We start from the raw sequence: 18,258 nt of genomic DNA, 5'->3' as shown, positions 1-18,258 counted from the left end.
GAGAGGGTCATGAAAGCAGGAAGAGAGGCGCGCGCTCTCACGTGACAGGGGCGGGCCCGGCTAACAAGATCCGGTCACGTGGAGACCCGCTTCCCGCCAATCAGGAGGCGTCGCATCAGGGCGGGGGCGGGAAGAGCTGCGGCTCCGTGATTGGCTGAGTGCGCCGCGGAGGCCTCGGGGGCTTGGGGCGTCGGGGAGTGCGCGAGGCGGCCCGGGTTGTGTGCACTAGCGGAGACAAAGCGGTGCCCGAGGTGGCCGTGGCGGCTGCGGCAGCGGCGGCAGAGCAGCCCTAAACGCCGAATATCGTGGTGCTGAGTCCTGTCATCATCTCATCCAGCGCGGCGCGTGGGCGGCTTGTCTCGCGGCGGCGGCGGCAGCGGCGGAGGCGGAGGCAGCACATGGTTCCAAGAGCGCGCTGCGGTTGTTGGGTTCCAATTCCGTGGGGAGGGACAAAGGCAGCTTTGAGCACCGGGCAACGCCCGGTCGGGTGGTGCGCTCGCCACACTGCCCTCGACTCGAGCCTTGAAAGCTGGGACTAACTCCTCTCAGAGAGGAGGAGGCAGCCTCGGTACCGAGGCCCGGCAAGGGCCCGGCAGCCAGAGGCCTCTGTCTGAGGGAAGTGGGGGAGGGGCGCTGCCCACGTCAGGTGATTTGGGCGGGTCAATTCTGAGGCGTCTTTGTGGGTCAGTGTGAGGTAATTTGACCAGCCCACTACCCTGAGGAGATTGGGACGGGACCACAAGCTAGATTGGTTCTGGGCTTTGGAAACAGAAATCGCCATCAGCGCTTAGACCTTTCAGTTGGGAGGTGGTGAAGCCGGAACTAACGCCGTATGTACTCCATCGACTTCGTAGTCCTCAGCCTGGGGCCTGTTTAAGAATCCTGGGCTCATTGGTGAAGAAATGGGTGACTGTCCAGTTTTATGACCGAAGTTGGTAAATTTCCGGATTGCTAAATTTTCTGATCAGAAATTTAGAGGAACAAAGAAAGCTTGAAGAACTTGTGAAGATGGAGCAGTCATAAATCTTCAACTCCCAATACCGTCTACTCCAAGACCATCCACATTCGACTCCTTGAACTATCGCAACTTAATGCTAAAGCACTTTAAGACTACAGATTTATAACATAGTTTTTTCCCCCAGAATATTGCATCATAAATATTGAGAAGATTAAAAAAAGGAGGAATCAATTGTAGTTTTAGACATCTCTTTGAATGTGTTTTGGATAGGTACTAGGAAACCTTCTTTAACCGTCAGAAGCACAGACTTACCAAACCTTTACTGGAAGGAATCCTGGAAAATCTATTACACCGTAAGGTTTTATTTCCCAGTTAGGGGGTAAAGGACTGGAGACCTCACTGCACTCATGGCTTTCACAAATTACAGCAGTCTCAATCGAGCTCAGCTAACCTTTGAATATCTGCATACAAATTCGTAAGTATCCTTTAGGTGCCACTGAGGTCACTGCTAACTCATTCCTTGATAATACGGAGATCCTTCTCCCAGAAAATTCTGCGTTTTTACTTTTGGGGATGTATCACTGGATGAGTCCTTGAGCTCTGTGTTGAAGAACTGAGATCAGTGAAATATTTGTTGCTAATCCAGAAGAATGTGATCTTCATTTGTTGGATCAAAATATATTTGCTCATATGCAAATTTTAGCTTTTTTGAAGTCAATATATTGAATTGTTTCATTGAGTGTTGGATAGGAATCCAACAAGTACTCTTTGGATCACCAGACGTTGGACTATTCTAGAATCAACTGTTTCTCTTTAGTGACAAAAGCCGAAACAGTTGGGTAATAACAAGTCTTTTTTTTTTCCTAGCAAGAAAAAAAAAGAAGACATTTAGATGACAACTTTTGAGAAGAAATTATTAGTTTATCTTTTCAGCAAACAGTTGGCTCTATCATCTAGGGAGATCTGTCCTTACGTCCAATATTTTATGTGCTAAGCAGGAAATGGCAACTTGTTTAAACCCATAATTTAAATAGCCTTCCCCCAAAATGTGCAAATCACAGAACACATAACGTGTTTATGATTCTTGAGTTCATGAAGAGATTATAATTATCCCATGTTGATCGGGAATGTTTCAGGCTTAATTCTTATGCCCACTCTCTTGGAGGTAATTTGGTGGGATCATAACTACACAGTGTTTTTCACACATTCGTTTGTCACTTTTGAGATGAAGGTAAGTATTCTACCATTTTAGTGATGGAGAAGTGATGAGCAGCTACATGAATGGCCCAGAGAGCTGAAGAACTACCTTGAGGGTTGAGAATATAGACTTCAATCATCTAATGATAGTAAAATAGTATTTAGCTTTTTATGGGAAAGAACAATATGTTAATTTGCAATGACATCTGTAATTTTTTTTTTTTCCAGTTAAGGAAATAAAATTTTTCTGAGTAGTGAAGTGAATTGCCAAATGGTGATAGCCTGCTTTTATTTTTTGTTTAGGAAGCTTATTATTGAACTAGAACGTTTTAGAGTAGATACTGTAGAGGCCATTTAGGTGAAGTCTCATGTTATGGATGATGAATCCGAAACTCAGATAAGGTTGCAGATCAGGCTTGCTTAGCTAGTTTATAACACAGTCTTGGGCAAAATCTTCACTATCCTTTTTTATATTTGGACTGCCGTGTTTAAGAACAAGCACATGAAGGCCACTTAGATGTTCTCAGGTGATTGTATTTAATAAATGGTTACTTCAGTTCTGAATTGTGGAATGAGGGGCCAAATTTGGAATGGTGGATTATATGATAATCTTGGAAGACCATGAATGGCACTTGTAAAACTGGGTGGGTTGTTCTAGCTTTCCCCAACGACTTTATTTGATAATAAAATAATAGTTACAACCAGTTAATTGCTTCTTGCCATCACTTTTAAACATGTGTAAAGTAATCTTTATAATAACCTTGCTGGAGTAAGGATTCTTCCTGTTTTACATTTGTGGAAACAGGCTCAAATTGAGTAACATGCCAAAACACACCTGCTAAGTGGCAGATTTAAGGCAATATGATTTATTTGGCCACAGTGGTTAGTGTCTTTAACCATTATAAGGCAGTCAGTGCTAACTCTAGTCAGTTTTGCCTTAAGGGCTTGTTTTGCTTCAAGGAAAGGGTTTACTTCCTACTTGGAAAGTCTGTTCAGTTTATCTCAAAAACCTTTAATTTGAGGTTCTGGAATATTGTTTCTTTTGCTATCTTATAACTTAATAGGTGAGCAGAACTAAGGTAAAGAATCAAGCTCTAGTTAAGTCATTTGTTTAAAGTGAAATTGGAGAGTTTGTGAATTTGACTTTACCCATATTGAGTTGGAACCACCTTCTTGCATGAACATTTGCGGGTTGGATGTATCATTTGGAAGCTCTAGATTTTCTAATCTGGATCACACCTTTGAAGTCTACTTTTGGATGTGTCCAAACCTACCAGGAGAAAATACAAACCCTAGAATACTAAGATAAGTTAGTTTATAATCAATTTCAAGGTTTATCAAGGTGATATGATGAAATTCATTTCTAGAGGAAACACGTTTTTAAATTTTCATAAGCTGTGACTTGTTTACTCCTAGTGATGGTGGATGGATCCTCATTTTGTTAAGTGATGGTGTCACCTTTAGAAATGAGAAAATTTGTCTATAGTTCCTTTTCCTTTGTTCTAATTTTTAAAATGTAAGACCGTAATAGGGTGTTTGATATCTACAGTATTGCCATATTGTGAGTTATGAAAAGTATGGCCCTTTGCTTACCTCCCATGTGATTTGGACTTGCAGGCTGAACCCAGGCAGGCTAGAAGGATAGAAATCAGTGTGGTTCAATGAATAGAGGATGCATGGGCTTGGGAGCCAGCCAAGCTTGGATTTGCCTGCTTCCTGGCTGAGTCTTTGGGCAGGCTGAGCCTCAGTTTCTTCATCTATAAAAGGGGGCTAATCTGAAAGTAGACGATTATGTAAAATAATGTTTATAAAGTAATTATAGCTCATGCATGGTACACTGTAAACATTGAATAGATGGTGCTTATTGTTTATTCATTGCATAATAATTTATATAAACCAGAAGTTGGCCAATGTAGCAGTTTGCTCTATGGTGGTAGTCATTAGGTAGATTACATTCTTGGTAAATTCTGGAGCATTTGTTGGAGACAGTAAACATCTGTCCTGAGGGTCGTTTTGTTGTTGTTGGTTTTGGTATGATGTCTGTGGTAACTGATGATGGTTATTTTGGTTACATCAGCGTTAAGATTTAAAGCAGGCCTGAGAAATTCTCATGATAGTGTGAAAGTTTTAGGGTACTTTCTTTTAATGCGGGATGTTGCTAGTATGAAATGATAAAAGGATTTTTATGCTGTTACTGCTCTTTAGTTGTGACTACTAGTAAAAAGTTGATGAACAATCTAGGTCCTAGATTCCAGATATAGTGGTGGTAGTGATGTTCCTTTGTGATAAGATGCATAGCTTACATCACTGCAGTACTGCTAAGTCGTCTGATAGGGCAGGGTGCTTAAGTATAAGATGCCTTCTCTCTGTGTCTCTTCTTGTTGGCACATTTAATTATCTTGGCAATATACTTTTGGCTTGTTTTATCTATATATGTAGTGAATATAGAGGCACCTGTCACCTCTAGAGACAATATTTTTGGGGACTTAAAATTGTGTTGAAATGTGGGTTTACACTCTAAGTATATTAAAGCCATTTGAATGTAGAATGGATGCTCTTGTTTCTCAGCTTTATTTTCTAGCAATTAAGGCAATTAACTTGTCAATATTTCCAAGAACACAGCAGAAGCTATCACTGTGTGATGGACTTGTGGATAATCTATTGGTTTAAATTCAGATTGAATATAAATAGGAACACCATTTTCCTTATGTAATGAGTAGATTTACTCATGAATTTGTCACTGGAAATGCTGAGCTGCAAAACTATTTTGATCATGGCACAAATGATATAAAAGCCAATTGAAAGTGAGTTTGCTAAAAATCTTTTTCCAGATGGTTGGCCTTTCTTGGATAATGTGCAAAGAATCTTTACATCTGGGAAAATAATTTTCTTTTGATATTTATTCAAATACCTGTTTCAAATGCTAGCAAGCAATGAATGTGTCTCTTTGAATATTATTTAAGAAAAGGGAGAGAAATTATGTCTTTGATATATTTTTTGTTAAGATTTTTTTTTGTTCTTAAGATTTTTTTTTTAAGATTTATATTTATTTATTCCAGAGAGAGAGAGAGAGGCAGAGATGCAGAGACACAGGCAGAGGGAGAAGCAGGCCCCATGCATGGAGCCCGACGTGGGACTCGATCCCGAGTCTCCAGGACTACGCCAGGGCTGAAGGCGGCGCCAAACCGCCGAGCCACCCGGGCTGCCCGTGTTCTTAAGATTTTAAGAAATATTTAGAACTCTGACTTTGTTAGTAGGACCCATCAATTGGTTGAAGGTCTGGAGAAGATTATGAGTATTGACTCTGACCTTCCCAACCCTTGTCACAAAAGATCCCTTTTATGATGTGTCAGTACACATCACAAAAGTATCCCTTAACTATATTTTAAAGATATCTGTTAACATATCTGAAATATGTTTGTGTGGAACAGCATTGATACTATGTGGAACAACGAAGGCCATTTGGAATGTTTTCTTTAAATTCTGATTTTACAAGGCAATATTTTTAAGCATTGTATAGAAAGCAGTGAAAACTTAGCCAGAGATCTTTGTGCTTGCCCTTTTGAGATCTTACTGAATTCTGAATGTCTCTCATTTTCATGTGAAGCAGTCAGACATACATGTTGCTGAGAAGCAGTTGCCACTTTTATTTGATTTCTTGGCCTGATGGCAAAGGATTTCAGAATTAGTTTTCAAGATTATTCATATTCACTATTCTCACGACCAAAGGCCAGTACTTCATTCTTAAACATATTTATTCCAAAGATTGCTGCATACAAGCTGTAGTCCCATTCTTATTATGGTAATATTCTTTTTGTTGTTACAGGAGCTGTATTTCTGAGTTTCCTTGACTATAGTTAAAATACAGGCTCTTATTGGAATGAGAACTATTATAATAGAATTTGTTATTTTATATTTTTAAGTAATCTTCAAAATTAAAAGTCTAGAGTATAGAAAACTAATTCATTTTTTAAGTTTCTTTCTTTCTTTTTTTTTTAAGATTTATTCATGATAGACACAGAGAGAGAAAGAGAGAGAGGCAGAGACACAGGCAGAAGCAGGCCCCATGCCGGGACCCCGACGTGGGACTCGATCCCGGGTCTCCAAGATCACACCCTGGGCCAAAGGCAGGCACCAAACCACTGAGCCACCCAGGGATCCCCAAGTTTCTTTTTAAAAAAAAAAAAAAAAAATCTTTTTTTTAAAAAAAGATTTAATTTATTCATGAGAGACACAGAGAGGCAGAGACATAGGCAGAGGGAGAAGCAGGCTCCATGTAGGAAGCCCGATGTGGGACTTGATCCCAGGACCCCAGGGTCATACCCTGGTGGAAGGCAGGTGCTAAACTGCTGAGCCACCCAGGCATCCCCAATTTTTAAGTTTCTAAGCCACTTCTAAGGAAAATGACTGGTTGAAAGCTTGAGTAAATGTTAGATTTAATTTATATTATCTTTACCAAATTATCCTAATTTTCTAACATTTCAACCTATTTCTTTAGCGTAGTAATCTACGCTATCAATCTTTAATTGATAATTTGAAGAATTTAAGATGATTATAGAGACTTAAATTTTTTAATTAAAAATATGTTTTATGCAGGTTTTTCCTTTAAAAAATTGTTTTTCTTTTCAGTAATATAAGGATTGGAGTTTGGTCAGAAGAATTTGAGAGCTCTATTTTCTAGGCAAACTGGAGATAAATGTCTACTTTTTGCCAAGACATATTTATTGGTGCTGCCTTTGGATTAGCAGCAAATAGTCACTGATCTCATGGGAAAAGTTCTTCCTATAATTCCAAGAATTTTTTTTTTCAATAACTAGTAGTTTTAATTCAAAATTTGCAATTGTAAAAATTTGTAGGTTTACTTGAGGGAAAACCAGGGTTCCTGGACAGTTCAATTTTGGATGCTTATTCTATAAGCAAATATTTTACAGTTTGTTTTTTTGTTTTACATGATTTAATAAGTGATCAGAGATCCTAGACACTGGTTAGTTAATTTAAGTATATTCTAAATTTTTAGACATTTTCACTTTGTCTATTGGCTGAAATGGTATGTGAAAAAATCAGTGGGAATAATTTATTTTTGAAAAATTGATGATGGTAATGTACTATTTAGGTTAATGATTTTATGTTTTGAATCATTTCAAGGTTTCTAGGTGGACACATTGTACGTTTATATCTAAAGACTATTATGGGAAATAGCACAAATTAAAGAGAATGTAAATGGAGAAAGAATTTAAGGATACATTTTATGTATAAATATCATATTTGTTGAGTTCTGAATAATATGATAATTATGTATTTACCTAACCCAACTTTGAGCATCGTCTTGGAAAAGAGATGACCTCCTTAAAGGGGCTAATGGACACTAGGAGGAACACACCAAGCTGTTGTCCTTCTAAGAGGAATTGTACAAGAGGGTCTTGGATCCTTTAATGTGAAAGTTGTTTTTAGCTAGAAGTGAAATGTCAGAGAATAGATTATTCTCTCTTCCCTTTCAAATGGAGTATTTTGCTTATAAAATGCACAGAAACAAATGGGTTTTCTTCTTTCACCAATAGGTAATATGCAAGCATTGGTAAAACAAAATGTTAGCAAATTGTCCATTGAACATGCTTAGAGATATGCAGAAACTGACGGCTAGTTAAGGCAGTGAAAAATAAAATACAGACATTTTTCTAGGCAGAACATGAGTAGTGAAAAAAACTGCTTTTAAATCAGTAGTACGCATAGAAATCTTACTGCTTCAGAGTGAGTTTCTTAACATAGAGCGAATAAACATGAGTAGATAGCAGGACTTGGTTAACATTTGAGGGGGTTTAGCAGGTTCTTAAAAGGCTCTAATTTTCGGGAAGTTTAAATTTGATTAGCGTATATTGATAGTGCAAATGGCAATTTTAGGGTTTTTTTCCTAAAAACATTTTATAACCTTGACTTATTAGGTATCATAGTTCAATTCTGTGATTCTGCTGATTCTTTGTATTTATCATTTTAGAACTACTCATGAATTCTTATTTGGTGCTCTTGCCGAACTGGTTGATAATGCAAGGTATGTAGTCTTTTTTTTTTTTTTTTTTAATTTTATTTATTTATTCATGAGAGACACACATAGAGAGAGGCAGAGACATAGCAGGCTCTATGCAGGGAGCCCAATCCTGGGACTCCAGGATCACGCCCTGAGCCAAAGGCAGGTGCTAAACCGCTGGGCCACCCAGGGATCCCAAGGTATGTAGTCTTTAAGCTTACAGTCTCTGCCTGAAAACGTTTTGGGTCGTTGTGACCTTTGCTTTCTGAAGATGTGGGAGAAAGACAATTTTGTAAGCAGTTTTAATTCACTCCTAAGAACTCCTAAGAGGTCTCTTACCCCAAAAGTATTTTTAATAGCATGTTAGTTGGTACTTTCAGTTTATTTGATTAACTTTAATTCATTTATTGCCTTTCTAAAAATAGTGAACTTATGACCTCCAAAGTTATCTTCCACTGTGTATTAGAGCAAGATAATTGGGCGCTGGGGTGGCTCAGTGGTTGAGCATCTGTCTTTGGCTCAGGTCGTGATCCCGGGGTCCTGGGATCAAGTTCTGCATCAGGCTCCCTGCTGGGGGGAGTTAAGATAGAAACTTAGGAATCAAGTTAATGTGATAGCTAAGATCTCATTTGAGTTATCAGAACAGTACACCATCTAAAGTCTTTAAAATTATGCCAGAGTTCTGTGTGTTTTTAAAACGTATATTGTCAGATGATGGATCAGTGTTTTCTATTGTTAGCAGCTGTGCTTGAAGAAATTCTTTAGCATTGTGTTACACTGAGTTCTTAGTGATGGAAGTCTATAACTGTTACTGTGCAGTACTGGAAACAACTTTGGGTTGGCTCAAAGATAAAAAGCAACAACCAAATCAAGATTCTGTTAATAATTATGAAAATGTTATCTCAGTTTTGTTTCTGAATGCAAACATAAAATTCAGACACATTGCTATTGACCCAGTGTTGATGACTGATGAAGGAAGAGGGTAAGAGATAAGTACTTTTTTGTAGAAGTACTTTTCTAAATAGATCCCCAGTTAATGAGCTTGCTGTTTTTTTCTGTATTTATGCCTATACTATAATCCTGTACCATTATTACTTTTATTGTTATTCCCTGGAATAACATGGAAGTGTGCTTATTAACAAATTGTTTAACCAGAAAACTTCCATTTTTGTTTTAATGATGGTTGACACATAACTTTTGTATTCTATTTAAATTTTTTAAAAAGATTTTATTTATTTGAGAGAGAGCTAGAGTGAGAGAGCAAAAGCGGAGATAGCTGCAGAGGGAGAGGGAGAATAAAGCTCCCCACTGAGCAGGGAGTCTGATGTGGGGCTCAATCCCGGGACCCTGAGATCATGACCTGAGTCAGAGGTGGACACTTAACCCACTGAGCCACCCAGGTGTCCCTGTATTCAATTTAAAAATGATGTAGCCTAATGGAACTATGTTTGAATTTGTTAGCTTGTTAGCTTAGTGAGACCATGGTGTGCTTTGTCACTTGTTAACTTAGTGAGACCATGGTATGCTATGGCAGACTGCCTTTTTGTCTATCATGTGGTGAACGGATGATTCCTGAAGTATGTGTTCCTGGTCATGCACACATTTTGCTCCTCTTTCTCATATTTGAAACTGTTTTTATGTTTTGGGGAATAGATACATGTAGAACTGTATGGATTTTTTACATTTAAAACTGATGAAACACTCCGTGCCTCATTTTCCTTGCCTGCAGTTAGGAGAATTGGACTAGATTACTTTCAAGCTTTTATTGATGACTGAACTTGTATTTCAGCTGGTGGTTGGAGTCTAATATAGTGCACCAACCTCCTTTCTAGGTTAGGGAGGATAAGATTACAAGCTTGTGAATTAGAATTTTTTTTTTTTTTTTTTTTTTTTTTTAATTTACGATAGTCACAGAGAGAGAGAGAGGCAGAGACACAGGCAGAGGGAGAAGCAGGCTCCATGCACCGGGAGCCCGATGTGGGATTTGATCCCGGGTCTCCAGGATCGCGCCCTGGGCCAAAGGCAGGCGCCAAACTGCTGCGCCACCCAGGGATCCCAAGCTTGTGAATTAGTCTGCTGACTATAGTGTATACTATGAGATGTGATTTTTCATAGGCTTTGTGGCAGATGGTTTTTTTTTCTTTGTTCTCAGTATCTTACACAAAAGAAAAATGGAAAAGTTATTGGAACATTTTCTATGTTTGCTATCAAATTATGAGAGAAACACAGTTGTAATTTTTTAGTATGTAAGAGGGAATGTTCTTCCTTATTCTATAGATATTGTTACTGTGAAATCCATATTAAAATATCTAGGCCCTATGTGTCGTGTGGTTATTTTAAATAATTTAGAGCTTCACACATAGGGAAATATATTTCACACATAAGGAAAATAGAGTTGTCAAGTGGGAGAGTACTTTAATGGATACAGAATTTCTGTATGACTTTCTAAAAATAAACTCAAAATAGTATGCATCATACTTAAAATACTATGCATTTTGATGTTTGATATTTTATATTCAGTATGTATATGAATATTTATATTCATTTGGATCTTGATTTTTTTCCTTTTAATTTTGCAGAGATGCTGATGCAACCAGAATAGATATTTACGCTGGTAAGTCAGACATCAGTCCTTTCTTCTAATGTTCAGTTCCTTTGAATGCATTTTTTGCTGTGTCTAAGAAGAAATGCCTAAGAGCCTGGGGAGAGATGGCATGATTACTCCAGGTCATAGGTAGAAGCAGGGCAGCCCTGGTCAGGCATGTAGTAGAAACCAAGAATATTGGTGTAAGGAAACTCACACATGGTGCCCAGATCTATAGATCTATTTATTTTCTTAAAAGAGATTTTATTTACTTGAGAGAGAGAAAGAGAGAGCGACATAGTGAGAGAGGGAGGGAGAGGGAGAAGCAGACTCCTTGCTGAGTAGGGAGCCAGATGTAGGGCTCCATCCCAGGACCCTGAGATCATGACCTGAGCCAAAAGCCCCCCTGACTTAGCTGACTGAGCCCACCCCCCCTCGGGGCACCCCTATATCTATTTATATAGCCACTGAGAGTTTAATGGGATGATAGAGTAGTGGGGCGTGAAGTGACCAAGTACTGGTGATTTTACTGGTTAGATTACTGATTGGCTGATTTTACTGGTCCCTGCAGCCAAAGAGAGAACTTGTTAGAGGCCATTTTCTCTCTAAAACCTCATTGAGGACTTGGAGAGTTGCCTGTGTCAGTTGCATAAAATAGTTGGGTTAACTGGGTAGGCACTGGGGTTTTACTGAGGAGATGTTCTCAGGCAGAGGTGTCAGGTGGGAAGGACAGCTGCTTTGCTTGGAATTGAAAGACTTTTTTTTTTTTTTGAAAGACTTTTTAAAAAGATTTTCTTTGAGAGCAAGTGAGTGCATGAGCAGGGGGAGGGGCAGAGGGAGAGGGAGAAGCAGACTTCCTGCCAAGCAGGGAGCCTGACCTGGGCATGATCCCAGGACCCCCAGATCATGACCCAAGGTGAAGTCAGATGCTCAGTTGACTGAATGACCAAGGCACCCTCTAATTTAAAAATATTAATGATGTTTCCTGTTTTGCTTATTTAATTGGCTCTGCTGTTTGGTAGTAAGTTTCTCTTTCTTTTTTTTCTGGAGTGGGTACAACAGTGGAAGAATTCTTAGTCATCATTTGCTTTTTTAAAATTTTAAATTATTATTTTTAGTTTGCTTTCTAGCTACCTGTTCAGTGTTTGTACCAGCATGTTTTTGGTAATTTGAATGCTAGAAATTTGGAAGCAAAATAGAGGAAGGTGGCTTTTAAATCCAGTTTGACTGCATATAATGTTTCTCTGACAAACTTTTCTGAAGTCTTGAGTAACACTCACTAACTTATGAGAAGACTTAAAGTGTTTTTGTGAGAATATGCAGTTATCAAATAACCCCTCTTTGTGGATTCATTTGATAAATGGGAAAAAGCACACAACTAAGAAATAATTTTCAGAACCTCCAATGTTATATAATTATGAAGAATCTCCTATATGACAAATTTTTCATGTCTGAATTACTTTAGAGCAAGAAAATAATTCAGAACAGCTAAAAGTCGCTGTACTGCTTAAATTCTGAAAGCCTTCTGCTCAAAAGGCTATGCCAAAGTGGTGAAAATAAGACTTCTTTTATTTTTAGAATAAAGGAACAAAGTAAATATCAGGTGTTAGGAATGCATCTCAGAGGCACAGCAGAAGAGTGTTAGAAGATGGTTACTTAAACCCTAAGGCCAAATGGAGGCACCATTCCCAAGTCACAGTGTGTATCTTACATCTTAAGTATGCTTTAATGAGGAGCAATTACAGCTACTTTTGAAAGAAATGTTGTTTTAATCGTTGCACAGATGGTAAAGCAGAGAATAGGCGTCTACTCCAAGTGATATTGAAAGGACAAATCATCATAGCTGAGTCTATTTGAAAAAAGCATTTTAAACACATCATCTCTGTCTCCTCCTACCACCTTTGGTGGGTGAATTTCATGAAGAAAATTTAATCCTTTACACTTAGATTGCAACAGAATGGATTTCAATTTAAATGAAAAAGGCCCGCTGTGTATTTATTCTGTGCTCAGTGTTCTTACTCCTATTGTGCTTTGGGAAGAGTCCAGAGAGGATGTGATGGAGCCTTTTTTAAGTTCTCATTAGAGAACTTAAGTCTTTAATTGGAGAGGCAGCACTGTGTAGATGATTAGAGAACAATAACTTGATCTTGAGGGAACTGTCAAGGCAGTTAAGGATTAAATGGTGTGATAGAAGTACTAAGCACTATACCATTTTAGAGGAAGACTTGATTTACTCCAAATACCTCAAGATTGGGAGTCTTGGGTGAAATGTCCTTAACTTTACACTTTTCTACCTCAGAGTTTAATTAACACATTCAACAGGAGGAATAAAAGCAACCTCAGTTTATGAGTGCAATAGTAGAATTAGTAATACCTGGTACCATAAAGTTCTTACTGTCAGTACACAGGGGAAAGTGTTTTCTTGTCTCCCATTCTGAGACTAGACTGATAATGAGCTTGGAAATCCCCTTAAATATCAGATTGTTTGAATTCCCTAAAAAGTCATTTTTTAAAAGATTGTATTTAAACCTAAGAAGAGTGACAAAGGAACCAGACTCTTGAAGTACAGAGGTGTTCATTTACCCAAAGCATTCCTATTAGATGGGGCCAGACAATAATGTGCCTGTCAGAAGTAGATTCAGTATTTTTTTTTTTAGATTCAGTATTTTTATTGACTCTCTTGACTTCCTTAAATAGGTAGTGCAACTCCTCAAAGAAAGATCTCCTTTGTGATGCTAAACCATGGTTAGTAAGTGGGAAATTAGAGCACTGAAATAAATATTACCCAGATTTCAAAAGAATAATGAAGAACTTGGATGTCATTTTTTTTTTTATAAAGATTTTATTTATTTCTTCATGAGAGACACACAGAGAAGCAGAGAGAGAAGCAGGCTCCATGCAAGGAGCTCGACGCGGGACTTGATCCTGGGTCTCCAGGATCAGGCCCTGGGCTGAAGGTGGCGCTAAACCACTGAGCCACTTGGGCTGCCCTTGAGTGTCATTTTATTATAACTTCTGCTAAGGACATTATTTTATCATCTCTTTTATTATCTCCATTTTACATTTCTTCTTCTTTTTCCTGTCTTTTCCCTGGTGGGAGTTGGATGATGGGAAGTCAGGCTAATTTGGATAAGCCAGACTTAGCCATATTGGGGGGAGCTTAGATGTGCATCTTTCCAAACTCATTCTGATAATCTTACATAGCTGCTACCAGGATCTGAAGCACAACTATAAAGAAGGCAGTTTGGCTTTTCTCTCCCTGTCTTGCTTCCAAAGATGTACGATGGGAGTGGGACCATACAACTCGCAGCTGGTTGGTCTCCTATCTCTAGAACTCCCCCCTCCTTCATCAAAATCCTTTGCTTGGAGGCTTCAGATAACACTCAATTGATCAAAGCAAGTATCAGGTGTTAGGAATACATCTGTAATTGGTGAAATGTCTGGGAAGATAGTTTTGAGCAGGAAAACCTTCCAGTTCTTGTTTCTCTAGCTCAGTGCTTCTCAAAGAGTGGTCCATTGATGGATAACATCAGCATCACGTGGGAGCTTGTTAGAAATGCAAATCCTTAGGTACCTCCTCAGACCCACACAGACTTTCCAGGGTGGAGCCCAGAATCTGGGTTCTTTAGCTGATTCTTATACACACTACATTTTGCTCTAGCTGTTACTTACTCGTCTGATTGAACCCTTCTGCTTAACTGATTTGCTACAGAGAGTAGCATCTATAGGACCATAAGCTCTGTGAGGGCAGTGATCATATCTGCATTGTTTATCTTGTCTTCATCACAGAGCCAGGCACAGAGGAAATGCTCAGTAAATAGTCATTGAATAAATGAGTGATTGGTAGAATAAGCATAGTAGCCAGGGGATGAGGCCACATTGCTTATTTACAAAGTGACTGCTGTGCCAGCTGGTCTCTCTTGACCCTGAGGCAGTGTTGCATATGATCCTGTGGACTCGGGTACTATGAGCTGCTTATAGGCTTGTTGATCACTATGTGGCCAGGAGGATCCTTTATCGGTGGATCTCTTACCTTTGTAAACCATATGAAAAATCTTTAAATGAAGTCCTTGAACAAGAAAGGGATTTTAGACCCACTGTTAAGTAATGATTATGTGTTAAGACAGCCTGCAGATCCTGTTCTAAGAAACTCAGGGGCCTAAAAGTAACTTCCTATATGATGTTCAAGAAATGCCAGTGATCCTTGAGGACTTTTCAGATGCAGTTGACTTGAACCAATTTCTGGATCCCAAAGCAGAATCTACATGTATGTTTATGGCTGAAGTGTAAAACAGATGGCTCTTGGCTAGATTTCTTTTACCATGCTCTGTATCTGACCTAGTTTGAGTCTCCATGTGATATTTTGCTTCCTCCAGAAGGAAACTTTGAAGGCTTTTTGCACTTTTATTGCACTTGCTCCTGCTTACCAGATTTCCACACTGATAGAAGGCACTTCCATAAGGAGAAATTTTCTTAGCTACCGATAGTATTTACAGGAAGGTCTTTGCTCTTGAACTTTCAAAAAGCACTTATTATTAATGTTTCAGCAAAGTCTGCTTCCTCAACACTTAATGATACTTGAAAATCTGTGGTTTATAGTACTTTTGAAATACATTTTAAATTACACTAGTCCATTTGATAGAAGGTGATGATGACTCACTTGAATCTTTAGCCCAAGGGGAGGACAAAGAGTATTTTAAACAGATTCTTCAGCTTAGATCGTTGTATAAAGTTGGTGAACTTCAGCTTGCAGGGGACAAAAAAAAGTACTCAGGAACTAGGCTCCAAAACAGCCTCAAACTTGTTTCTGTAGTGCCTTATATAGATCTTCCTTTTGGTAGAAGTGCTCTCCTGATTCCGCATCCTGTGCTGTTCCTCCTTTACCAACATGATCCTCATCATTGGTCATAGGCACCTTGGGAATTCTAGTATGGCCCTCTTCCCTATTTGAGCATCTCTTCCTTAAGTGTTTGTGACATGCTTAGACCCAGACTACTTTGAGTAACCACCTGCTGCTGCAGAAGACAGCTCCTGAAAGAAGAGTTTCTTCTTCCACCCACTAAAATGGCAGCCAGTTTGTTTTGTTCCTTTCCTGTTGACCAGGAAGCCCTATCACGGCTGCACTATCAAAGGATTTAATCTTCTTGTCAAAAGACTGTTCCTCTTTCTAGTCAAGCAAGTCCAACTGGGAAGTGGGTAGCTCTCACTGCACCTTGTGCCATCTCATTCTTAGGTTGGGGGGCCATTTCAAGGACTGATCAAGCAGAGGAGGTAGCAGTGAATACAGATAGCCCAGAAACTCGAGTTAGCTTGGGGATAGTCATACACAGACTTACCAGTTCATCTGGATGGTAGCTGACACCCTTAGCCTGTAGCATGTCTGACATGATCACATTGTTTGAAGGCTACCCCAAACTCACAAAGGACTTGCCCTGTTGATTTGAGCAGTGTTGATAAGGACAGTGTAATACTTGGAGAATTTTAGTGGCATCGGGCCCACAGCAGAGGGCAGAGGTGGGAATAATCCAGGTGGAGAGAGGCAGAAGGATGATTGAAGTTTGCCTGAAATACATGCATATTCAGAGGCTCCTGGGTGGCTCAGTTAAGTGTCTGCATTTGGCTCAGGTCATGACCTCAGGGTCCTGGAATCAAGCCCCACGTCAGGCTCGTCAGCTTCACTACCTCCCCCCTCCCATGAACATACTTGTGTGCACACTCTCAAATAACATTTTTAAAAAGAAAAAGGAAATACATGCATATTCAGCGGTCCTAGGTGTGGTTAGTCTAGTGGACCAAGTATTTCTTTGATAGTAAGGGCCCTGACATTTACCAGCTAGGGCTATTAGAAGGAAGAGCTAGGTTTGTCCTAATCTCTTTGTACCCAGATGTTAAATTGACCCACCTTCTTCTGACCTTACCCATGTTGCTACCCTCTGGTAGGTAATTTCGCAGTAATAGCAACTGCTTCTTTTACAGAAAGGCGAGAGGACCTTCGAGGAGGATTTATGCTTTGCTTTTTGGATGATGGAGCAGGAATGGATCCAAGTAAGTAATGAGATGATTACTGCTTTTGGGGGAGGATGTAACTCTTTTTACTGAATACTCATTGTGTTTTTCTGTTGCCTTACCGTTGTGACTAGAAGATCCACCTGGAGAGAGGTCTGTTGCAACATCTCAGGCTTAATTCCACTAATGGATTTGCCAGGTCTTGTCCTAGTATAGTAGATAGTATCTGAATGGCAACCCAAAGTCAGTCAGATTACCTGTTTCTTGACATGGTTGCACAACATCCTGGAGCTGGAACTACAGAGGCCTCCCTCAGCCTTCATACCATGTTCTGGTAACAAGAAAGTCATAGTGATAGGCGGTACTGACAGGCCAGTCAGAGGTTGCCTCCCTTTGCCTCATGGTTGTGAATTTCCTTGGAAAGTGATTTTAGTAGACATGCAGCCCTGCTTAGATTTAACAAGGCTGAGACCTTTGAGTTGTGTGAGGATCCTGGGGAAGAAATGCAAATATTTCACTTTCTTTTGTGCCTGCCACTTTAGGTGATGCTGCCAGTGTGATCCAGTTTGGGAAGTCAGCCAAGCGAACACCTGAGTCCACCCAGATTGGGCAGTATGGGAATGGATTAAAATCGTAAGTATACTAGAAGCCTATCATAGGACTCAATACAAAATCAAGCATGCTCTCCTGCTGCTGTACAATGGAAATTTTTCTATTCCTTATCCTTTAGTCAGTATAACTCTGAAACATAAGAAAAATCAGAAAGAAATGGTAGTTTGGGGACTTAGTAACTGTTGTTTAGCCGAGTTTTCCTTACAGATTGAAAGTATGAACAGCCTAAACCATTTGGGGTGAGAGAAACAAGTTGTAGGTTTCTCTTGGCAATGTGCTCTGGAACCACATCTCTCCTCCTGACGAAAATTCTTACTTTTCCCCATGGTTTCAGGATGCAAGTGGTTGTTTTGCAGGGTTAGAAGTATCTGAGATGGTAGAGAAATTGCTTCATGGCACAGCAGTGTTCTCAGCAGTGTTCCCTGAGCACCTGTCACATGTCATGTTTTGAGCCCAGGCACTGGGGGATCCAGGGTGAGTAAGAGAGATCTGAACCCTCCCTCTCAGAGGACATGATCTCTCCTCCTGTGTCCTGCTAGACCCAGTAGCAGGGACTTACCTAATGTCTTCAGATCCCTTGGGTCTTTCTCAGCCCTTGGTTCCCACTTGTTTGGTGTTTGGAATGTGTTGTTCTGATTTTGAGTGAAGCCCCAAGAGAAAGGTTTCTATTTCTGAAATGCTCACTTCCAGCTGTACATACCTTTGGATGGAATAAGATTTAGTGGGATTGGAGTTTGTACAAATGGGATTCTGAGTCACGTTTCCAGTAAACGTGTTGTTTTGAGAGAGGGTGGTGCTTTGGTCAGTCAACAATCAGTTGTGTCTCATATGCAGCGTGCTTTGGATGTGTAGCAGTGAAAGAGTGTGCTTTCAAAGACA

At 39.6% G+C, this 18,258-nt stretch overlaps 1 protein-coding gene across 5 annotated transcripts in view; it reads left to right on the top strand.

Moving 5' to 3' along the window:
* Window positions 1-214: 214 nt before the first annotated feature.
* MORC2 (MORC family CW-type zinc finger 2) overlaps window positions 215-18,258 on the top strand; it is a 41,631-nt gene continuing 23,587 nt past the window's right edge. For all 5 annotated transcript variants that reach the window (XM_038575668.1, XM_038575666.1, XM_038575667.1 and 2 more), the window contains exons 1-5: window positions 215-1,433; window positions 8,148-8,201; window positions 10,757-10,791; window positions 16,738-16,806; window positions 17,310-17,400. In XM_038575668.1, coding sequence (XP_038431596.1) covers window positions 1,366-1,433; window positions 8,148-8,201; window positions 10,757-10,791; window positions 16,738-16,806; window positions 17,310-17,400 — 317 coding nt within the window. In that variant the 5' untranslated portion in view covers window positions 215-1,365. The remainder of the gene's footprint in view (window positions 1,434-8,147; window positions 8,202-10,756; window positions 10,792-16,737; window positions 16,807-17,309; window positions 17,401-18,258) is intronic.

The sequence above is a fragment of the Canis lupus genome, chromosome 26 (genome assembly GCF_011100685.1).
Source record: "Canis lupus familiaris isolate Mischka breed German Shepherd chromosome 26, alternate assembly UU_Cfam_GSD_1.0, whole genome shotgun sequence".
Lineage (NCBI taxonomy): Eukaryota > Metazoa > Chordata > Mammalia > Carnivora > Canidae > Canis > Canis lupus.
The sequence above is the reverse complement of the archived record's forward strand: the minus strand, read 5'-3'. Positions and strand labels throughout refer to the sequence as shown.